This window comes from Aspergillus aculeatinus (genome assembly GCF_003184765.1).
Source record: "Aspergillus aculeatinus CBS 121060 unplaced genomic scaffold BO66scaffold_33, whole genome shotgun sequence".
Taxonomy (NCBI): domain Eukaryota; kingdom Fungi; phylum Ascomycota; class Eurotiomycetes; order Eurotiales; family Aspergillaceae; genus Aspergillus; species Aspergillus aculeatinus.
The window spans coordinates 318,369-335,575 of NW_020291502.1; the positions used below are offsets into that span (position 1 = coordinate 318,369).

The 17,207-nt window shown below is 52.1% G+C and overlaps 5 protein-coding genes across 5 annotated transcripts; 3 read left to right on the plus strand and 2 right to left on the minus strand.

Annotated features, from left to right (window-relative positions):
- The first annotated feature begins 1,541 nt into the window (after nucleotides 1-1,541).
- On the plus strand, nucleotides 1,542-3,267 carry gwt1 (putative GPI anchor biosynthesis protein Gwt1). Its single transcript, XM_025649960.1, has 2 exons — nucleotides 1,542-1,717; nucleotides 1,837-3,267. Exons 1-2 carry the CDS (start codon nucleotides 1,622-1,624, stop codon nucleotides 3,229-3,231), a joined length of 1,491 nt encoding a protein of 496 aa, XP_025502511.1. The 5' UTR covers nucleotides 1,542-1,621; the 3' UTR covers nucleotides 3,232-3,267.
- A 238-nt stretch (nucleotides 3,268-3,505) lies between these two features.
- On the plus strand, nucleotides 3,506-5,668 carry BO66DRAFT_472613 (amidase; the record flags this gene model as incomplete). The annotated part of the gene is made up of 3 exons (XM_025652963.1): nucleotides 3,506-3,694; nucleotides 3,833-4,458; nucleotides 4,533-5,668. The coding sequence occupies exons 1-3, from the start codon at nucleotides 3,570-3,572 to the stop codon at nucleotides 5,666-5,668; spliced, it is 1,887 nt and encodes a 628-aa protein (XP_025502512.1). The 5' UTR covers nucleotides 3,506-3,569.
- Nucleotides 5,669-5,920: 252 nt separating this feature from the next.
- Nucleotides 5,921-8,061, minus strand: pdeA (3',5'-cyclic-nucleotide phosphodiesterase PDE1). Its single transcript, XM_025641937.1, has 3 exons — nucleotides 7,790-8,061; nucleotides 7,039-7,718; nucleotides 5,921-6,980 (listed from the first exon to the last, which is right to left on the minus strand). Exons 1-3 carry the CDS (start codon nucleotides 7,790-7,792, stop codon nucleotides 6,173-6,175), a joined length of 1,491 nt encoding a protein of 496 aa, XP_025502513.1. The 5' UTR covers nucleotides 7,793-8,061; the 3' UTR covers nucleotides 5,921-6,172.
- A 2,389-nt stretch (nucleotides 8,062-10,450) lies between these two features.
- Nucleotides 10,451-11,965, minus strand: BO66DRAFT_440006 (SSH4 family protein; the record flags this gene model as incomplete). Its single annotated transcript, XM_025651209.1, has 3 exons — nucleotides 10,451-11,214; nucleotides 11,275-11,580; nucleotides 11,680-11,965. 3 exons carry the CDS (start codon nucleotides 11,963-11,965, stop codon nucleotides 10,451-10,453), a joined length of 1,356 nt encoding a protein of 451 aa, XP_025502514.1.
- Nucleotides 11,966-13,102: 1,137 nt separating this feature from the next.
- BO66DRAFT_412697 (aminopeptidase P family protein) lies at nucleotides 13,103-14,685 on the plus strand (the record flags this gene model as incomplete). Its single annotated transcript, XM_025649367.1, has 2 exons — nucleotides 13,103-13,196; nucleotides 13,298-14,685. The coding sequence occupies 2 exons, from the start codon at nucleotides 13,103-13,105 to the stop codon at nucleotides 14,683-14,685; spliced, it is 1,482 nt and encodes a 493-aa protein (XP_025502515.1).
- Nucleotides 14,686-17,207: the final 2,522 nt, after the last annotated feature.

Genomic DNA, 17,207 nt, shown 5'->3' on the forward strand with positions numbered 1-17,207 from the left:
TCAATCGGGATACGGCGAGGAGCCGAAAAGGCTGGAACTCGTATAATAGAAGCCCATCGAATAATCGCAGAAGCACGATTTCTCGGCCGTAGCGCATCGCCGCATTCGTGGTGACCTGTACTAACTGCTGGTGCCGGTCTGAACAGCAGGCAAGCTTCAAGACAAGCCAGCGTTGATCTGCGACGAATTGGAATACGGATGGCTGATTTCTAATGCATGACGCATGGTCTCTGTCTGCTGTTCAGTGAGCACTGGGTTAATGCTGAAATGCCTCCGATTTTGTTTCGAGACTCGTCTCGTATGCCGTTAGTCCTAAAGACTGCAGCACCAGAAGGATGAGAGAGACCCTGTCGCGACCACTGCTGCGACGACTACCGATCATCATCCGCCCAGAAGAAGCTTCCGGCAAAAGCAACCGATTTCAGAAATCCAAAATAGAACGATGAATTGAACTGAAGCCAAGGAGCAGCCTCTGAGCCAGCCATGACGTGGGTGCGACTTCGATCGAATACCGGCTATTGGTGGCGAGGGGCTAGGAGTTCGGAGAGTGATCTCATCGATTGAACAATACTAGAGAGCCTTGCAGTTGCGCTGATAGCAGCTGCATAGCATCATTTCAGGCTGCATCGTGGTGAGACCTGGTAGAGCAGTAGTAGGACAGTCTTGTCCGAATTTCGATCGATTTTGCAGGAGTCTCTCCACCGTCCAACGCCAGAAGCGCCACTGCGCCTTTGAAGAAATCCATGACGGCCTCGTTTCGAGCATGAGAGCATGCAGAGCTACGCAGCCTACGACTGCGTACATGGTCACGCCCCGGAGAACCTCCGTTGCATCCTTGTTACGTTCCCTGCTCCCATCGTATTCGAATATCCCGTAATTCCCTAGAACTATAGGGCTGGGTGTCCAATTTATGAAGCTGGAGCAGAACGCAGGGAATGTTCATACACACCCTGATCAGCACGAGAAGGCCCAAAAGCCGTGCATCATAGCCGTGGGCATGATCGTTGCCTTCTATCTATTGCACGTGTTCGAGCACCTTGTCCTAGATTCCTTTGTGCGCTTCGTGGCTCAAGTGAGGGGTGTAAGGTGTAAGATGTACGTCGTAGACATCGACTAATCTGCTGGGTGATGCAAGCTCATCGGACTTGATTTAGAGACAAGACAATGCAGACCAGGTCATGACGACACTAATAACAGGCGACCGCTATAGACCGGGGTGTGTCAGCTCGCTATCAGGCCGTTGTCTCGTGATCTACGCAGGGAATCAAAAGGATGAAAGAAGACCATGCGAGAGATGGTAAAAGCCGGGAAACACACGAGGGTGTGTTCTAGCTTGATCAATTGTCTGAAGATAACAAGAGCGCTGTTTGTTGTGATGTTATAAAAAAACCGGGCGACAGAAAGGCGGGGAGACCCGGCGCCGCGGACAATTGTACTTACCTGATTTGGCCATTTTGGACTCGGCAGCCAGCCAGTTGTTGTTATGCTTCTGCTCTCCGCCTTCATTTCATTCATCAATTATTCACAACCCACTTGTCCCCCCATTCTCAACAACAAACACCCACACTAATGCAAGATTAACTTCTGGCTTCTCTTCAAGGCGCTCAGCGATTATCAGCCTATGGATCCGAGCTACAAAGCCCGTAAGGAGGCTTTTGTGTCCAATCTAACCGGTGGAAGCATCTTCGAGATTAATGCGGTGACCTTGGTAGCTCCGGTATGTTGTGTACACATGTCCAAAATTGCCCCAGTGTGTACTAATCTTCAAACTCAACCTGCCTCATCTCACCTCATCTCGTTTCTTCTCTTTCTCTTCTGATTCATGATATCTTCTAGGCCGCTATCTTTCTTTGGTCCGTCCTCCAATCCCGCCTTTGCTTCTTCTCTCCATACACTCCCGCGGCGCTGGTCACCGATTTCCTACTCAATATCCTTGCGATTCTCTTTGCAACCACCGTGTATTCTGCAGCACCATGGACTCTAAACGCTCTTCTCCTCGCTCCGGCTCTACTGCTGCTGCTCAATTCACGACCCCAACCCGCTCAAAAAAAGGCCAAGCCACCGCCGCATGCTTCGATATCGAAGAAAAGTGAATCCGAGCCCGATCACTCCCTCCCGATTCTCCCTTATCTGACAACCTATCGGGCATGTATGATGGTCATCACCTGTGCTGCCATTCTGGCCGTGGACTTCCGTGTGTTCCCTAGGAGATTTGCCAAAGTCGAAAATTGGGGAACCTCGCTCATGGATCTGGGAGTTGGGTCGTTTGTGTTCTCTGGAGGGGTGGTCTCGGCTCGCTCAGTTCTCAAGCGTCGTCAAATTGGAGGCCCGAAGAAGTCTCTGGGTCAGCGACTGGTGGCCTCGACCCGCCACTCCATTCCTCTGCTCGCCCTGGGTCTGATCCGACTGTACAGTGTCAAAGGTCTCGACTATGCTGAGCATGTGACAGAATATGGCGTGCATTGGAACTTCTTTTTCACCCTAGGCTTCTTGCCTCCCTTCGTTGAGATCTTTGACACCCTCGCTGCGCTGGTCCCAATTTACGAGCTCTTGTCCCTTGGGGTTGCGGCTTTGTATCAGGTGGCTCTGGAATCCACTGACCTGAAGAGCTATATACTGGTCGCTCCCCGGGGACCCGACTTGCTCTCCAAGAATCGGGAAGGGGTGTTCTCGTTCGTAGGGTATTTTGCGATCTTCCTGGCTGGCCGGGCCATTGGCATCAGGATCATGCCGCGCGGCACATCCCCGTCCACCACCCCGCAACAGGCCAGGAAACGCGTGCTAGCTACCTTGGGAGGCCAGGCTCTGGTTTGGACCGGGATATTCCTGCTCAACTCGACGTATGCGTTAGGCTACGGCGCAAATCTTCCGGTGTCGCGGCGCCTTGCCAACATGCCATACGTAGTATGGGTGTCGGCTTTTAACAACGCACAGCTTTTCGTGTTCTGTCTCCTGGAGACAATCTTCTTCCCATCCGTCCATCGGACCTTGGGAAGAGAGGGCGAAGCGGAGCGGGTCTCCTTTGCAACCAGCCCGATCCTTTCGGCCTTCAACAAGGGTGGACTGGCGGTGTTCTTGGTGGCCAACCTTCTCACCGGCGCGGTGAATCTTAGCGTTCCTACCTTGGACCTCAATACCGCTCAAGCCATGGCCATTTTGATTGGGTATCTCGCAATCCTGACGGGGGTTGCACTGGGGCTGGACGGGGCTGGTATCAAATTGGCACTCTGACGCGCGAGAAAGAAAGTGCAAATATTGTATTAGATGATGAGTGTATATGGATCAATCCGACAAAATTATAGTGCTTCTCACTGATCCACCAGAGAAATGAATGATGGTAGATTGTCCGGTTGATTTAGCATCGAAGCACATGGTGAGCCGCGGCTCCGCAGACAAAGGAGGAGCTCATGTGGGGAATTAATTTGGCTCGACGGGTTTGAGCGGAGCCACTACGTAGTTACGGAGTACGTACTGTACTTCTTCTTCCTTCCACCCCACCCACCTTCTCTTCTTCATACTCTTTTTCGCACTCTCTAAACCTCGAATGTGTCACTGAACTTACGCGCATCATGAGCGCAAAACCCCAATTCTTCCAATATCCGGAAGTACGCGAAGGCCCTTCCGTCCCCTATAAAAATGAAGACCAAGTGATCCCAGTCTTCCGAGGCATGCCTCTAGCAATTGGAGCGAGCCTGTAAGCTACAACTGTCTTCCTCTACCTATCGCTGCCACCGAGTGATTTCCAGCCTGTGCCTTCAGCCACCTTCTTTTCCCCCAGCGCGCGCCTTCAAAAACAAGGATAAGAAGAGCTAAGCCACCTCAAACCGTGCAGGATCCAGCACGTCGGCTTCATCCAGGACTACTTCTGGCGCAATGCCGGCTTCAACGTCATCCGCGTCCTCCCTCTCGACGACTATGCCCCGCGCTACGACCCCACCGTGATTCCGGTCCTCGACTGCGCGACTTCATCATCATCATCATCGGCATCAACTACGACGACGACGACCGTACCACTACCCGTCCCGACCCAGAGACGGAAAGATCACACGGGGTACTACACCTCCACCGACTATGTGGCTCTATATCAGTCGGGGCAATTGACGCCCTCGGCCGTGGTCGAGGCCTTGTTACCCCTAATCCGGCGCGATGTGGACTCCGCAGAGGAACAAAAGGGCGGCGGCAAACACTCGGTCGCGTTTCTAGAGTCGCAGGCCGAGCGGGTTCGGGCGGCCGCGGCGGCGTCGACGCAGCGGTACAAGGCGGGCCAGCCGCTGGGGCCGATGGATGGAGTGCCCGTGGCCGTCAAGGACGAGGTGCACCTGGAGGGATACCAGCGGACGCTGGGCAGCAAGATCGACTTCAAGGGCAAGTATCAGGGGACCTCATGGTGCGCGAAGCAATGGGAAGATGCGGGAGCGATCATCATCGGGAAGACGACCATGCATGAGCTGGGGCTAGGTAATTCCTCCCTTCTATCTTCTCTCGATAAGAGATCAAGAGAGACCTGACAAGAAAACCAACACACCGTCCAGATACGAACAACAACAACCCCAATTACGGGACCCCGCGCAATCCCCACAACCACGACTACTACTGCGGCGGCTCATCTGGCGGCTCTGGCTACGCCGTCAGCGCCGGTCTGGTGCCCATCGCCCTCGGCGCCGACGGCGGTGGGTCGATCCGTATCCCTTCCTCCTTCTGCGGAATCTGGGGGTTGAAGCCCACGCACGGCCGCATCAGCGGCACGCCGACCGTCTCACTGGCACCGACGGTGGGCGTCTACGGCCCGATGGCCAGCAGCCTCGACGACCTCGCTCTGGCCTATCGCATCATGGCAACGCCCGCTCCCGCAGCCCAGGACCCCATCTCCGCCGCTTTCCCACCCCCACTATCAACCTTACCACCATCCTCCTCACCTTCAACGATCCAAGAAAGTCAACCCCCAAGAACAATAGGTCTAATCCCCGCTTGGCTCGACCGCGCCCACCCCACCGTCCGCATCTGCTTCGACCAAGCCCTCACCCACCTCACCACCACCGCAGACCACGAAGCCCGGGAATTGGAAATCCCCTACCTCCCCGAAGGCCAACGCGCCCACGTCCTAACCATCATGGCCGAAATCGCGTCCGGCCTGCAACCCGCCCAAATTAGCCACCTCTCCGCCCCAAACAAGGTCCTCGTTTCCATGGGCATGTACCAGATCACCGGCCAGGATTTCCTGGCCGCCCAACGCCTCCGCCACTGCCTCATGGCGCATCTGGCCCACTTGTTCCAGCAACATCCCGGGCTGATCATCTGCACGCCCACCACCCCGATCCCCGGTTGGAGGATCCAAGGGCCAGAGGACTTGACGCGCGGATTGTCCGATGGGGGTGCCTCGGTTCGGAATATGGAGTATGTCTGGTTGGCGAATTTCACGGGGTGTCCGGCGATTTCGTGTCCCGTCGGGTGGGTGGATGCTGATGGTGGTGATGGTGGGAAGGTTCCGGTCGGGTTGATGGCGATGGCGGAGTGGGGAAAGGAGGAGGAGTTGATTACTTTTGCGAGGGACTTGGAGGGGGTGTTGGGGGCTGCTGAAGGGGGAGGAGGAGGTATCAGGGTTCCTGGTGGGGAGGGGGCGCTGTGGGAGGATATTATCGAGTTGGCCAAAAGGGCAAGTACCGCTTGATATCTGAACAATATACGAAAGATGATATGTCGATGAGCTGTCAACAGAAAGCATTGACTGCGATTCTTTGTGGTCATGTTTATGTGGAGGGTTTCTGCCGAACAAGGGGACTACGTTTCGGTGCTGATAATATGCCACGTGGGTAGGCTAATAGCCTCATTGAGCCCGTGTAAGGCAGTCAAAACTGATGTACTAAGAATACACTTCGTGACAGAAAACAACCAAGTAATAACAATAGCTGCTAGCAGCGATGGGACGTACAACGTAGAGGGTAAATATTCAACAGAACGCGTAGACCACAAGTACAACAACAACCTAGCAAATGTGGGTATTCAAAGAACTCTATACAGTATTAAGAATAAAAACAACGCAGGCTAAATGCCTTTCTCGGGGCAGCTGAATGACAGCCTCGATCAGCCTCAGAAGCACATATTTATGATGCTGCTTGTGGACCAGACATCTAGAGATAACCTCAGGTAAGTAGAGAATGGCCATACAACCAAACTAGATGAAGATGCTCTCCCCCCGGTCAGGAACACGGAATTCACACCCCAGCCCGGCAGATTTTCCCTGAGCTTGGAGTTCATGAAGAATGCGTTCCGCTGCAGGGGGACCGTCGGTCAGATGATCCTTGATATGGATAACATAGACCCTCAATCCAGCCAGGGGCGGCTCCGGCCATGTGTGTGTTGTGAGAGGATCAGAACTCTCGGCGAGTTGTGTATTGATCCCAACATCAGTCGCCGGTTGTGAGACAGTTGGGCTTCCTCCTTCTAGCTTCTCATCGGGCTCCTCGAATGATGCCTTGGCACGGGTGTGGCGACGGGTGCTTCGGTTGGATCCTCGGCGACTCGAAGATTGGCCCTTCTCTCCCGTGAGAGCCAGTCTCTTTGATTTGGGGCTGAGGGGTACATCTGTACCCACATCGGGAGCGGAAGCACGTTTGCGTTTCTTGGTTGCATTGGATTCCGGAAATTTGATCTCCTTAACAATGCTCGCAAGCGTTGTCAACTCGGAGATGAGATGTCGTGGACAAAGATGTCCGTAGAGATAATCGTCCTCAACGTCATCGTTGTAGGAACACTCGATAAAGATCGCGCGCAGCTGCTCACTAGCAATCTTCGGTGCCGCTACTTCCCAGACGCGCTTGTTGCGCGGGTTCCGGGAGATCGAGTCAGGCTCAACATCACCAAAAATCATCACTTCTCGTTTCGCGATCGGACAGCGTATGAAGAAGACAGAGCTTTCGACTGTGGTCCATTTTTCCTTTACAGGACCCCGAAGACCAGGCGAGTCCACCGGAGAATAGTACCTGACCTCAAGTTAGTACCACTCGATGCGCGAACCAGTGAATCTACATCTAAGCTTACCCCGTGTCTAGCTCATCCGTAGAAAATGAAAAGCCCCCAGGACTGATTTTCATCGGACCCGGGCCATAGGCTGCGCTGCTCAGCCGATGGCGGACGTCGTTCTCCGTAGGAGGATGCAGTCTGCAGCTTCCATGGCTGACACCAAAGCACTTCGCCACCAACCCCTCACATACTCGTTTGTATCCCCTCTCATCACCAATTCCCAGCATTGCTTCGCCTCCCTCGCGTAGGCGCTGATAAGTAACCAGTCCAGCGCCCCCCTCCTCATCTGACAAATTAGGCCAGATCACATCATTGAATACGTGGGTCTTGATGGCAGTGACCACGGACGGCAGAGCCGCAATTGTTTTCGCGCCATTTCCAGCTTCCAAGGCTGGCGTATTGATTGCGAACGCTGAAAGATGGTCCAGGTGGGGATGTGTGATGAGAATGGCACCGATAATGTGGCGGAAGAAATGTGCCGCGTTCGCAGGAGCATTGTTACAAGGCAGCTCGAGGCCGCTGAATGGTCCGACGTCCAAGACAGCTTGGTGATTGTCGAATTGCTCGAGAATGTTGATGACTCCGCAGAGAAGGGTCCCTGCATCCACTGCGATTACCGAATTTGCCGACCATTTACTCGATGTCGAGCGAACCAGTAAGCCTGTGACCCGATCTTCGCGTGGACCTCCCGTTGGGCCCTTTCATCCAAGTGTTAGTCACGAATTCTTGCATGCAGGCGACGCCGAATGAAACCGGAGAGAAGTCACACCATGAGAGCTGCACAGATGCAGCGAGAGGGTGCCAAGCCGCAAGGTGAGGGTGGAGCAAGTCCAGAGGATTGAGGCCGGCATGTCTTAGCACAGCATATCAAACCGGAGAACAAGCCATATGGATCGATTGGTAGGCACAGGGTGTGAGACAAACACAAGTCGCGGCTAACTTACCAAGACAACTACTTGCAAACCCGAGGTTCCTCCTTCGCTGCCCTTGGAAGGCGTTGCCTCACCATCGCGTTCCCCCACTTGCTGCATATTTCGCGCCGTATCTGATGGGATCATCTTGTGAGCATAGAAAAGCAACGAAGGAATGGTGTAGCACGTAAGGCAGGCTTTTGACTCACACTTCTCCCGTTCCTAGTCAAGTAGTTTCTTCGCCCCCTCCAAGTGCCCGGCCTCCTGCACGGAAACACGTCCTAATGGGATTTATGACGCTGGTGGTTGCGACCTACGCGTCAGTCTCTGCTGGAGTCTAATCTGCGCCCAAAGCGTTCTCTGGCAAATCGAAAAGTATCTAAGCCTGTAGAGGTTCAACGGTATTCAAGATAGTTCCAGTGAGAAGCGTGTGATGTGACCGTAGGCTCTCCGCGACAGAGCGGTTGGTCGCAGAATGGTTGGTTACGGTACAAGAAGCGCCGCCCTCCTTGATTTGACCTTCCGGCGGTTGTCGCGAGCAGGTAACAGGTTCCTTGCTCGAAGCTGTGTCACCAGGACAAGGAAACGGAGGAAAGAAACGGTAGGCCCAACTGGTTGTCCTCCTCCAGTTGAAGTGACAGTCAGCGAGAGATTTGAGAGGGTCCCGGCGGTGCTACCCCACGAATCTGGGGCACAGCTCTGTCACACCCCAATGGTTGGGAGCAAGACGCTAATGCGCACCCTAAGGGCCCCAATGATTTGGTGGCTGACAAGTGGGCGGAGGAGCGTTGGCGATCAAAAAGCCTCGTAAAGTAGTGCCTTTGAAGTCGGGCACTGTATCAGGGAAGCCGCCGGGGGACGGAGACACGAGAGAGGCAGAAGTAGGTTTGCGATACATGCGTATGATAGGGCCGATCACTTATTAGATATCAGCTGGGGTGGTGAGTTAAGAGAGGAAGAGAGACGGAGGACCTGTGGGGAGGGTGAAATACGGATCGAGCACCCGATGACGCCGACGATAACTTAGCAACTGGACGAGGATTTCGCAATGCGCCCCTCGTTTGGAGGGCAAACTTGTACCAGTTGACTGCCTTCTCGTGTCAAGAGGAGCGACGCGATCAAGAATGTCAAGAATTTCAAAAAGAAATCAGCCAAGAGGAAAGGTAGTAGGAGGGAGTGAGTTGTTGTTGGACAAGTCGAGGTAAAAAAGAAAAGGTAGGTACAGTACAGATACTGTACGGAGTACAACGCAATCAACTGAAGGCTGGCTGGCGGGTAATGACGTGAGACGATAAGTTGATAGTATGAGGAAGTTAGCCTCCGCTGCTCCTATTTCCTCTTACGCTCAATGAAACACAGCGGAAGGAAAGGTTGGATCAACAGATACAACAATCTGGAAAGAAGAAAATCAACAGCCTCAAACTTAAAGGGGGAGGGGGGGCAGCAAGAAAGAAAATAGAAAAGAGCCCTGTGAGAAAGAGTGATTTCCACCCGGGTGGGTAACTCAAGAATACTGGGCAAGTTAACTGAGTAAGTAAAGCTAACTTCAAGGTTCGATTCTAGACTCCATTAGTTTAACCCCACGAACCACTCACTGTCTACGGAGTACATCACCCTTCTGATCTCCTTCTCTATTGATTTCCTTCAGTCATTTAATTGACCCCAGATTGCTCATACACATCGTTGATTCAATTCTCACCGTGCCATTGACTTGACAGGTCTGACCATTAAGTTGAATCTCCTTGCAGCAAGGATTTAACACTATCAAACTAAGCGGCTGGCGCGCGCATGCTTTTCCTTTCTCAACAATCTCAATCCGGCCTTCGCTTCGTCCCAAACATCATGGATGTTATTTTCAAGTGAAGCTCCGGTCCACTTGTGGATCAAAGCCAAGAGGGTTCTCGATAGCATGGGACGTGGCTGATGGCGTCGATATTTATGATCCACACAAGCGCTTAGGTCGGTTGCTATAAAAGAACCCACGTGCGAAATTAAAAAGCCCAGCGACAGGCCAAGCCATGCCTTACAGAAGAACACCCAAGTGCGCAAGAATAGCATCAGGTGAATGATGGATTTTGTACTGTGCAAACACCAGTAAGTAAGAAGAAAAGGAAAAAGAAAAAGAAAGATAATTTGGGGATATCATCATCGACACTGTCGCATTGGACACGCTGAAGTCCAAGAGGAAAAGAAGTCGTCGTACGCCGCGCAGAAACGGAAGTCACAGCTTTGCGCCTGAGAGTCCGTGAGAGATGATGACTCCCAAAGCCAAATCGCAAACGAACAACACCGTGACCGAACCGTATATACGCAAAGGAAAGCCAGAACATCATTGCCACATCTAGCGGCGAACTCATGAAACCCAGCCTGAAAAACAGTTCGCCTTGAGAAAAAACGCCCGCCGTGGCCGCTAAAAATAGATGGACAGAATAAATATACCGACAGATTCAATGGCTACCACACCCTATACACACCCGGAACATATGGACGAACATCACGGAACGAAAGGAAGAGCACCCTCAATGACCATCATCCGTGTAAGGATCGTGATCATTACGGTTGCCGACCGCAGCATCGTAGCTTGGTATCGGAGGCTGATCCTCGAAAGGGATTTCATCGCCACCTCTTCGGCTGCCATCTGGGCTCGAGTACTCCGGAGGTGGAACCTGATCGAGGTCATCCGTGTTCAACAAGGGTGCCTGCTCAGTGTCTCCAGCATTGGTACGACTTGAGCCTTCACCAACATCTTCGTGGGAGGGTATGTGAGCGAGTTGGGCGAGAGAGATATCGGTCGGGGAACGCACGGGACCCGGGCTAACGGATGGACCGAACCTGAGGGTAGAGCTGGTTCGTGCATTATTGGCGTCTTGGTATACTCGCTGTGATATCTGCGCAGCACTTTCTCGACCAGATTCGAGAAGGATGCTGCCCTGTTCGCTCCCATAAGGAGGCGGCGGCGCCAGGCTGCCGGTCATCGGAGCTAGACCCCATTTTTTGACATTCGCTTCAATAAAAACGAAACCCATCTGGCCAAAGTTCACATGCACGGTGCAGGGTCCGTTGGCCCCAACCGTCGGGAAGAAGTTTTGGGATTTTTGTCCGTGCGCTACATCTTCTAGCTTCTTGCCGTTGCGAGTGAAGAAAATCGTGCCTGAGCGCGGTCGATACCCAACACCAATAACGTCGCCTTGGAGAAGCGGGGGACCATAAGGCATTGGAGCGAAAGGCTGGTTGTATCTCCTGTGACCTGTTGACTGATATGCGACCGAGGATTTGTGATACCCTGTCAGGTAGATAGTGAGTTAGTAGGGTGAATCACCCATTTATGACCCTTGGGACGTACCTGGTAATTTGAACAGAGGGTACGGTTTCGTGGTCATGCCAATGCTGATGAGGGTGTTCTCCGGCTTATCATAGATCTTAGCCTCCCAGTAATATACGTCATTCTGTTTCGGAACCGGCAGGTTGGTCTGGACACTGCATTCTGAATCATAGAACTCAATCTCAGTCCTACCCTCGACAAAGCAGTTGGCGATCTCTAGTTCGGGTTGAAACTCCCAGGCCGATACTCCTTTTTCTTGGATCGCGAGGAACTGAGACAGCGAGATGTCGGTTTGCATAGACTCGGGTGGGTTGGCCTCTATAAACGCTACCGAGCAAATTAGCATGCCACGAATGCGCGCGAGACAGGCTACAGGTTTTGCGACTGGTGGCGACCGCATCGAGCGACGGAGAAGAGTAAACTCACCTTTTGCTCGCAAGTATTCCGACCGCGACAAATCATCCATGGTTTCCAGAGCCTCCGCTTCCTCGCGCAAGAACGCCTGTTCATCGTCGAACTCACCGGGTCGGCCGATGCGATCGAGTATGATCCTACCGCGCTGAGTGTACTTGAAGAAAAAGAAGACCGCGAGAACAAGGACTGCAACGGCTGCTGAGCCAAAAGCGGACAGGACGCCAATCAGAATGCCCTTCCCGGTCGAACCGGAGGAGTTGCCACTGATGCCGACCAGACCGCTATTGTCTTGGGGCATCGCCGACAGAACTCGATCATGATCGGAATTCGATGCCGCTAGGTGAGGATCAGTCGGCGGATGAGCAATGGTGGCTGGAAAGTGGTTGACTAAAGTCGAAGGAATATTATAGCCAGAGGCAGCCGCTGCCTCATATGCCCGCATCGTTCATTGACTGGCTCGATGTCTCAGGCTGGCCGATTATACGATAGGTAATGAGAAGGGACGGGTTGGACCAGGATTCAACCAAACGAACGGTGACGTGGGAACACTAAAAGATAAACAATATCACAATGAGGGACGAGGTGAGGTGAATGACAGAGGAGACGGGAGAAGAGATTAGATTATGAGATGATGAAGCCCGAAATTTCAACGAGAAAGTAGGCAGAAGAGTAGGAAGAGAGAGTGAAAGTTGAGTGAGAGCCAAAGTGAGAGCCCGAAAGGCGCATGTGGGGAGGGGGGCAAAAGGCAGCGACGCTTCCGGGCGATGCGTTCGGATGACGGCGTATCAAGCCACTTTTTTTATCAGCAACCATTCCAGGCCCTCGCTAAGGGTCTAAGACAGAGAGGGAGTGCATGTGTTTGTTGGTTGGCTGGCTGGCTGGCTGAATGTCCCATTTAACCAGAATTCTAGTCATAAGGTACAGAACTGGGACAATTTAACCCCTCGTTCCTGGATCAATCTTTATCTTGCACAGTACTTGCCTGTTTCTCTCTCCCTCCAATGCAATGCAAGGCCGCGACCACATGAGGAAAAATGATGATGACATCCTCATTGTTATCGCTGGTACGGGACTGGTAAGATACGGAACAGATACGGGATCGCCCGCAGTCACTCTTACCCCATTGCGGGTAGAGATCGCGTATCGGCTCCGTCTGGCGCGTACGGACTAGACTATGAACTAACTGGAACGTTAACTGACTCCCTCGGAGTCCCTCCCTTCAGGGGACCCGCGTTCCAAAACACAATCAAATGCCAGGCGCTTATCTCCACGCTTGATCTTCTCACCTCCTTCGTTACCCTCTCTTCCTAGTCTCATCGTTGTGCTTTGTTCCCTTTCTCTTGCGTGGAATCCTCCTACTTCCGGGCCATCCCCTCCTGCGCTCTACACATTGATTTAGTCCTCACGTCTTGGTTAGCGCCTGAATTTCCAAGCAATGCGTGTCTCAGCTCATCCGGATCTTGTCTCCGATCAGAAGGTCTGCAATGTTCGCTGGTCCGTCAAGGGCCATGAATTCGATAAATATCCAGGTATGCTTGCATGTTAAATGCCGGTTTGCTCTGCCCCTCCCTTTCTTCGATAGAAATACTTGGTTGGATATTTGTTCAACGCTGACAGACAGTTTGCACAGCCAAGCAGCATGCGCGCAGGGTCGCGATGAAACTGGGGGTTTCTAGCGGCCTTATCTATCTTGCCGGCACACCAACAATCAATTGGGGCGATTCGGATCAACCGCAGACCTTCCGACAAAGACGCTACTTCTACTACCTCAGCGGCGTGGATGAACCCGATTGCTTTCTGACCTACGATATCAAGAAAGACCTGTTGGTTCTCTATGTTCCCAACTTCGATTTGCATCGGGCGATCTGGATGGGGCCCACGCTGACCGTCGACGAGGCTCAACGGCGGTTTGATGTAGACCGAGTTCGCTACCATACCTCCCTAGACAAAGATATCGCGTCCTGGGCCCAAGGGTACAACGACACCGCGCCAGTGTATGTTCTTCATACGTCTCAGCAACCCGAAATACCAGCCACCAAGCTCCAGATAGACCACGAGCACCTGCTTCCTGCGATGGATGCGGCTCGAGTCATCAAAGACGGCCATGAAATCCAACTAATTCGCCAGGCAAACATCATTTCTGGCCTGGCTCATCGGAAGGTGCTGGAGAAGATCCACAAGATGACCAACGAAACACAGATCGAAGGACTATTTCTGGCCACATGTGTGTCTCACGGCGCGAAGAACCAAGCGTACGAGATCATTGCTGGCTCGGGTCCCAACGCCGCGACCCTCCACTACATCAAAAACAATGAGCCTCTGAAAGGTCGACAGCTGGTCTGTTTAGATGCGGGGGCGGAGTGGGAGTGCTATGCGAGCGATGTCACTCGGACGTTTCCCCTGGGCGCGGAGTGGCCCAGTGAGTATGCTCGCGACGTTTATCAAATTGTAGAGGAGATGCAAGAGGAATGTATCAGGCGCATCAAACCGGGGGTACGATTTCGAGACTTACAGCTCCTGGCACACAACATTGCCATTCAAGGGTTACAAGCACTGGGCGTACTCAAGCCTGGACCTGTAGAGGAGATCCGTGAGTCAGGGGCGTCGGCAATTTTCTTCCCTCACGGACTGGGACACCACGTCGGACTGGAAGTCCACGACGTCTCGGAGAGGCCAATCACGGCCCAGGGTCAGCGGGGAAGACGCGACCTGGTGCCGCCCACTAGCCTTTCGTTTCCAGTGTTAGAGGAAGGTATGGTGGTGACGGTCGAGCCCGGCGTCTACTTCTCTCAATTGGCGCTGGCCAATGCTCAGAAGCAACCGCTCGCCCGACACATCAACTTCGTCGAAGCGGTGAAGTACATCCCAGTCGGTGGAGTGCGGATCGAGGACGACATCCTAGTGACGAGGACGGGATACGAGAATCTGACGACAGCGCCAAAGGGGAAGGAGATGCTGGAGATCATCCGTCGCGGGATCGACAATAGCCGGGGGAGCCATCAGTCAGTTGTATCTTGACTACTTTCTCCTCAGCACACTACATGAGTAGTACGGAGTAGACAGCTTTGTATCCCGGGTCGCTTGGCGGAATTCAGTCCGTGTTTCACAGGCCCTTCGACTGTCTAGACCGTTTAGCGTGTGTGGATCGTTACTAATTCAGTCAGATACATCATCATTGATGGAGGCGAAATGTGAGTAGTGCTTCAAAGACTCTGTGGGCTTCTTTCTTCCTGTGACTATCATAACCTTACTTTTCAGGCTATACAAATATTGAAACGAAATCTATAACCTTCACAGCAGGCATCTCACCCAGCGTATCTCAGAGATCGAACCTTCAAATCGTACTCTGCACAGTACTTATCGTAGTTGATGGGATATGTACTGTACCCAATATGGCCGAACTGTCTTCAGCGCAAGCGTAAGCACCAGCGGCACAAAAAGTCCCCTGATGCGCATGTTAGCTCGGTCACTCTATGGAGTCCATCAACAATGAATTAATGATCCTACTGATTGATCCCACAGCAAACCCATCCTGGCGGAGAATGACCCAGTCAGTCCATGGCCCCCGGTCAATTGATTCCAATCTAGACCGAAACCTGCAGCGCCGCGAATAACCATGTCCCCTTCTTTTTTCCGGGCCCCGGGCACACAAAACCAGAGGACTCCAGAGTCCAGACAGCACTAGAGCCTTCACGATCTTTCCGAGCCCGCTTCCGTCTCCACTCCACAACAAGTCCAGGCACAAACACACACAATTACATGCTCGACGATCCAATCTACTATGTCTACCTTGCGAGACCGGATACACTGTACTACGACAACGGGAAACGAAAAAAAAAAAAAAAAAAAAAAAAAAAAAAAAAAAACCCACTCCCCATGTCTCAACGGTGGGATTGCAGGCTGCAGCTGGGCTAGCAAGCTGCTACTACGTAGCCGCCCCAAGGTAAAAAGGGGGTTCGCATTTTAGCAGCCGTACACAGTACTGGTATGATCCGATTTGGGCTACTTGCATTGTTAATTGCTAAAGGTTTGACGAAATGACGGGTTACATCTGTTCGTAAGGTAGTAGTAGGGTTTGGCGAGATGATACCACATCTGTCGGGATATGTCATCTATAACCTCCTTTTCGAGGCAGAGACCCTAATTCATTGTCTAAAGGCTATCGGCTTAGGTTTCAGGATTGGAAAAGCTACAAGCCCTCTGTGATCTGATTCAAGAGAATGCGATGACTACAAAAGCATCTTCACAAGTGGCGTCATGAAAGGATGAGACAGAGCAAACTCCCTATTATTTGCTTATGGCATGTGGTTGCAAAGTTGCAGCAAACTTGAGTAAGGCAATATGATTAACCCCATGCTCATACTACAAACAAGATCATGACTAGGATTTAAACAAATGTACTTACTGTAAATTACCGGTAGCTTCAGGCATTTGCATAAATTCTAAACTATGCTGATTAGAACCCGAACGACAAGATAAAATACAGAAAGTGGAAAGAGACAACTCACATTTTCCCACCATCAAATATACACACACTCCTTCCGTAGCCCATGTAGGAACTTCTGTAGGGCTGTCTAGGACAGGGTCCTTCTCGGCTACGAGCGGTTGAACATGTGTCATGGTGGCATTTGGCCACGACACGACAGATTTTTTCTTCCCCCTTCCCTCCTTTTCTATGCTTGCTGTCTCGCAAAGGCACTCCGTGAGTATTGTTTATGCCCCGTTCTGCCTACGTGGTGTCGACTTCATGGCTCGAGTGGGTTTTGAACCGAAAGCATGGAACAGGCGTGGGGGGTGAGTTATGGAGCAGCAGACTACGGAGTGTATTATTATGGTCTATATCTTTTAAGGTGCTTGCACGTTGTGAGTCGCTGAGACGAGCAGGAAGGCGTCTGCAGACTGCATGCTTGCTGCAGACGGCGTAACTTCGGATGCTTGAGTGAATTATGCCTCAGCCTGCGAAGTAAACAGACAAGAAAGTCAAGTGGTTGCGCACAGAGGTGAGTAACATGAATTGTTGTGAGCTGGCCTTGATGGCTTAAAGATGTTGAGTTGTAGGAAGCATATCCATAGTAATATCCGTAGGGAGAAAGTAGAGAGAAAATCGAATCAATTACGGAGTACATTGCTCAGAATTTATTCGCTTACCTAGCACTTTTCTCATAATATGAATATCAAGATACTACCGGTAAATGTACAGTGCATACGGTACTTGCTTGCGCCAAGGTAGCACGTTCAATAAGCACAGTACATACATATGAGTACGGAGTACACGCTGCATATCTAATTCTGCCTGCGAGAGCACATCCCAGACTATCCAAACAAAACTGCATTCAGCATTCAGCACACTTCAAACCGACCATTTCAACCCAAAACCCACCTACTATAGAGTTTTTCCCGCCCGCGGCCCCCCAATCGCACAATACGGAAGCTACATTGGGCAATAATAACCTCAAAAGCCACAGAGGATTGAGTCTTCTCCAACTCCGACGAAGGTGATGAGATTCCAACTCACGAGTATCCACAAAGACAACCCAAGC

What these genes read in the sequence shown, in the direction of transcription:
- gwt1 (XM_025649960.1), top strand. Translation starts at nt 1,622, where the DNA reads ATGGATCCGAGCTACAAAGCCCGTAAGGAGGCTTTTGTGTCCAATCTA. An exon ending in CGGTGACCTTGGTAGCTCCG is followed by an intron (nt 1,718 to 1,836) that starts GTATGTTGTGTA and finishes GATATCTTCTAG; the next exon opens with GCCGCTATCTTTCTTTGGTC.
- pdeA (XM_025641937.1), bottom strand. An exon ending in ACGGATGAGCTAGACACGGG is followed by an intron (nt 6,981 to 7,038) that starts GTAAGCTTAGAT and finishes ACTTGAGGTCAG; the next exon opens with GTACTATTCTCCGGTGGACT.